The 5,070-nt window shown below is 39.8% G+C and overlaps 1 protein-coding gene across 9 annotated transcripts in view; it reads left to right on the top strand.

Annotated features, from left to right (window-relative positions):
* The window catches only part of magi2a (membrane associated guanylate kinase, WW and PDZ domain containing 2a), a gene marked incomplete at its 5' end in the record, with an annotated part of 97,574 nt that overhangs the window by 8,736 nt on the left and 83,768 nt on the right, over window positions 1-5,070 (top strand). For all 9 annotated transcript variants that reach the window (XM_014004279.1, XM_014004277.1, XM_014004274.1 and 6 more), the window contains 1 exon segment: window positions 2,483-2,693. In XM_014004279.1, the coding sequence (XP_013859733.1) occupies window positions 2,483-2,693 (211 nt within the window).

Below are 5,070 nucleotides of genomic sequence, written 5' to 3'. Positions count from 1 at the left end.
ATCCTACACACTGTGCCTTTAAGTTTTTTCTTCTTTTTTTTTCAAACCATATTTTTTGTTCCAAAATTTTTCTTTCATTTTAAAAGAAAAATGTTCTAAACAAACCTTATGGCCCAGTTTTAGCTCCATAATCTTGCGTTACAGCTGTGTTTAAAAAGCCTTGAGGCACAAAGAACAGAGTAATAATTGAAGGCCCCCTCCCCCCAGAGGAATTTTTAAACAACTGTACTTAAGCTGCTGTAGTTTCTCCAAACATCTTAACTTGTGACATTTTATGAGGTGTATCAAGGTTTTGTCACTGTTGCGCTTTCTGCTTCTATTTTGCTGTCAAAATTGATTTATCCAATTATATAATAATAGACAGTAATTGGAAAACTATCAGCTATAATGTGACAAAGATTTTTCTTTTTTTAGGTCTTAGTTTTGTCTACATTAACGCAGTGATAGGAACACAGCTGTGATCCTCATTGTCTGTTCTCATTAGTTAGTTAAAGTTTATTTGACAGGGATAAATGCTGTCGTCACTGGATTAAAGACTGCTTGTTGCTTCTAAAGTCAACAGATCACACCTGACTGCTTCTCACATCTAATTACGCCTTCTAATATCGTCACTTAGTTTGATAAGCTCGGCCACACTTGTACACAACAAGCCTTTTGAGTGCATCAAATCACATGAATGCCGAATCATAAAAGAGGGCTTTATGAGTCTAATTTTTGTTATTTCAAACTTCAACCCACTCTGTGGTCCTGTGACTTTCGAAACTGCTTTCATGGCCTTGGGAAACTCTCACAGTTCCACCGAGGCCCCCGCACAAAAACCTCGAGCAGATCGCACTCGGCTTCGAACAAGTTTGAGCTGGATTTTCAACTCCTCCTTGAAACCCTTGAAGTGATTTTTCTTCTCTTTTTTTTTTTTTTTGGAGAAAGACAGTTGAGTTGAAGCATGAGATATTTGTTTTTCTACCACAATGAGCTCAAACAAGGTAAGGAAATAAGTGAATGTCGCTCTCAGATTAAATGTCGTATACCAAGAATAATTTGAGGTAAATTTAGTTTTGAATATGACATTTTTGTTTTGCAAACTCCTTCACAAGATGAGTCAGTAAATTTTGCAGGAAAGCAGAATAAGTAGACTGAAAACATTTTAAAGAGAAATGGCATTAGACGTAAACTAAAAGAACAAAAATGGTATTTCAGCCAACTTGAGGAGGTTTGCAAATTATTTGTTCTCGTGAAGCAACAATTGATTGGTTAAAGGTTACKTATGCAAAGAGTTTGGAACTTCTAAAACGTGAGAGCAGAAGCCCTGTAGTTTGAGTCATTCAGCATCTGAAGCCTAAAAAAATCAGTGGAAAAAACCCAGGAAGTTAGAAATATACTGTGGGAGAAGCAGTCCCAGTTTTCATAGCAGCCTTCCCCTCATGTCGTAATTTTTAAAAGCAGTCACCATTTTTTAATACCGCGTTACACCATCATACTGCCCAAGCAGTGGGGTAACTTTGAACAGTTACAAACAAAAACTGTGTATTCATATATAATCTAACACATTTCTTACAAAGACACAGAGGCTCAAAATTAGCTTGTGGTCACGAGTAATCTGGTGGCCACGCATTAAATTTCTGTTATCCAATATCACCGGACGAGCTCCATACTAAGGCTGTAAATATAAGGACATATTTTTAAAAACTGATCTGGTTTTTACCAGATTCTAAAGTTGTTTAAATTGCGTTTTGTGCAAAACAAACAGATTAAATTGTCATCATTTACTAAACAAAGAGAAAATGTAAAAAAGCTGTGTGGGGAAAACGAAATCAATAAGCCCAAGTGAAGTCAAGTCACTTATATTTGACTTGACTCGACTTGAGTGTACATGGTGCGTTACAAACTAAGGGAACCCTCAGCGGTGACATAATTTGTTTTTGTGGCTCTGAGTTAAGAGAAGATGYAGGAACAGGAGAAACTCTCAGCTGAATCCTATCAATAAGTTCTTCCTGCAGGCTGCCCGGTGACGTTTGTTGGATGTTACAGGGCGCTGCTGCTCTCAGCTCAATACTTGCTGTTTGTCTGTGGCTTGGACAGCGAGGGGCTGACCAGCGCAGCTGAAGGGGAATCGATCGAGCCCAGCAGTGTCTGTGATCTAAGCAGATCAGTAACTCTCACTTTCCCTCCCATAGATTATCTCTCAATCCTCCGCTTTCATTTGTCCTCCTCTCCTCTGGGAAGGGCTCCCACTTCTTTTTCTATTTCTGCACCATGACTCAAAGCAGCACATCTCAATCTTTACATCCCCCTCCCCCACCACCATCACCACCACCACCACACCCCCCGGYCCCTCTCCTGTTTTACTTTTTTCTCCTGAGTCACCACTTCTCATACTTTTCTAATTACCTCTTTCTACTTTTCTGCCTCCATCCCAGCTGCCTTTCACTCTTCCTCGTTGTTAATGCCCGTTTGACTCACCCCTGCGTGCTGTCRCCTCCAGAGTCGAGCGAACACGAGGACAAGAGTACGGACGCTTCGGGGGACGCCGCCCCTCTGAGTAACCCGACGGAGGCCCTGTTGGACGTGCCCAAAGAGGACGGACAATCCCCGAAGACGGTGGTGCCCAAACCGGAGGAGAATGATGAGCTAGGGCCGCTGCCGGACAACTGGGAGATGGCTTACACCGAAAAAGGAGAAGTCTACTTCATAGAGTAAGTGTCATCAGGGTCATTTTAAAGGGGGTGGGGGTGTAATGCAACTTTTAAACCCCTCATCAAAAACACACCCAGAGTGTTGCTTTGACTCATTCATGCATGTCTGAGAGATCCCTGAATCTCCTGTGATAGCCGTTCGGAACAGCCTTGCTCATACAAAGCTCCGCCTATTTCCCCATAGCTCCTCCCTGAATCTGTCCCTCACCAAGCTCCTGCCCCACAGAGCACCCCCCCACCCCGCGCCTCTCCTATACAGCCCCTCCAGAATAGCCGAACTCGTCGTGAAAACGGCGGCTGTTCACGAAGTCGTTGCAAAACTTTATTTGTAAAAAGAAGCTCAACATTGACATGCWCGTATGAGAGGATGACTGGGAGGTGAGTTACAAAGCTGTGATGGTTTTAAAGAGCCTCTGTACTCGCTCCAGTTCCTCCGAAAAACGTAGTTTCCAGGCCCGACGCAGGATCATTTGAGAGCGGTTCAACTGCATCCAGAGTTTCAAAACCGATATTATAAAATGTTTCTTTTTTTTTTACAACAAAATACAACACAACTACAAAAGGTTGTAAACGGCATGAAGCATTGTGAAGACGTGCTGAAGTGGTATTGTCAGAAATGGTAGGAGGTTCTTAAAGAGGCAGAAGCCAATTTCAAGACRTTTAGATTCAAAGTCTAATTTGTTTTATATAAACAGCGTTTTCGTAACTGAAGGCAACATAATTACTTGATTGTGGTATTTAATTGAACTATGTGGCTGGAAAATACGGAATACCCCCTTTAAACTCACTCAGTCTCGTACTTCTCTATAACAATTACGGACATGCTAAGTTGAGCTGGAAAAGCTTTAAGTCGTATTTATTTTTATCAATTCCAAAACTACAAGGACGTTTGCCTCTTTCAGCTGTTTAGTTGCCGTTAACCTTTCCTCCTTGTTTGTCTGTGCAGAGCTGTGCAAAGATGTGCTACAGCTCATTTCTTAATATCTCGCTTCCAAGGACTCAAATCTTTTCAGTTAATTTTGAGCTGTAGCTCTTTCCAAAGGCCTTCCAAAAACATTTCTTTCATGAACTCCTCCTTTTAGTCCTTTTTGTTTAGTCCAGTTGTTTTTCTTTGACCATTTTCAGAAGCCTTATCCATTTATTTATGGGGCTTTTGCTACTGATCAGTGAATTATTCAAGCATAAAATATAAGCCACTACATTTTAAGGGATGGACCTAAAGCCAAAAGATAAAAATGTAAAACTCTTTGCTAAGTTGTTTATTTGGAAGCACTGCCTTAGGTTTACATGATTTTTCATGCTTGAATGATTCATAAGTTGGAGTTTGTTGTCGGGGCTTTTAAAAGGTAAACTGTTATTCAAACAGATTTGTCGGCAAACTCATATTTACCTTGTACTAAACAYGTTTTTGTACATTACTCACAACTTATTTCCTTCCTGAGTTGAACACAAAACAATATTCTCACAAACTCTGTTCAGAGCTGGAAATGAGACTGAGCAACAAATTCTTTAACGCACTGAAAACAACAACAACAACAAATACTGTGATTACGATAAAACAAACCCCAAACATTGGTCTGAGATTAAAAAAAAAGCTTTTAGAAGTGTTCTTGCTACACTCCAGGCACGTTTTTTTATCCATTTAATGGAAATTTCACTATTTATTATTATTTTTATTACTTTACATTTTCATAACTTCTTCCTGCTCAGGCTGTTAATCATTTTTCGCATTCTTTCCCGCTCTGCTCTCGTAGAAACACAGAGACAAAATAAGTGGATGTGTGATGGTTTAATGAGATTTAATGGTCTCCAGAATCACTGTTTACACAGAACTCTGTCGTAAACGCTCCAAAGTTTAATTCACTGCAGTTGCTAGCATTTTTACAGCTGCTGTAAAAATGAGGGGAGAGTCTTTGTAACTTAAGAGTAACGGAGTCGTGTCTTTTTGAAGTGGCATAAAGTGAGTTCATCTGCACATGAACACAATTGAGTTCAATCGTGACTGAAAAATAAGAATATTGTAATTGAGCTGRGTGGACTTTTCATTTTTCTATTCCAAATGTACCTTTATAAAAAAACCTATGAAGTGTTAGCTTGGTTATAGCAGTTACAGTGTCGCACACCTGTTATTCACTTTGATATGAGCTTTATTAATTTCTCTACAACTCTTGTTAGCAATGCTTTGGAAAAATGTACAAAGCGAGAAGACTTTGATACAAGATGGTACAAAAACAAGCATGTTAGATGAACTGAAAGCTCTTACGTCATCATTAAATGCGACTAATGTGCATATGATAACTGATGGGTGTATTTTGAGAACATCCCCAGCAGACTAATGTAGACACACACACACACACACACACACACACACACACAC

This window comes from Austrofundulus limnaeus, unplaced genomic scaffold, assembly GCF_001266775.1.
Source record: "Austrofundulus limnaeus strain Quisiro unplaced genomic scaffold, Austrofundulus_limnaeus-1.0 Scaffold22, whole genome shotgun sequence".
In the NCBI taxonomy this organism is placed as follows: domain Eukaryota; kingdom Metazoa; phylum Chordata; class Actinopteri; order Cyprinodontiformes; family Rivulidae; genus Austrofundulus; species Austrofundulus limnaeus.
Note: the sequence above shows the minus strand (reverse complement) of the source record. Positions and strands in the feature narration are given on the sequence as shown.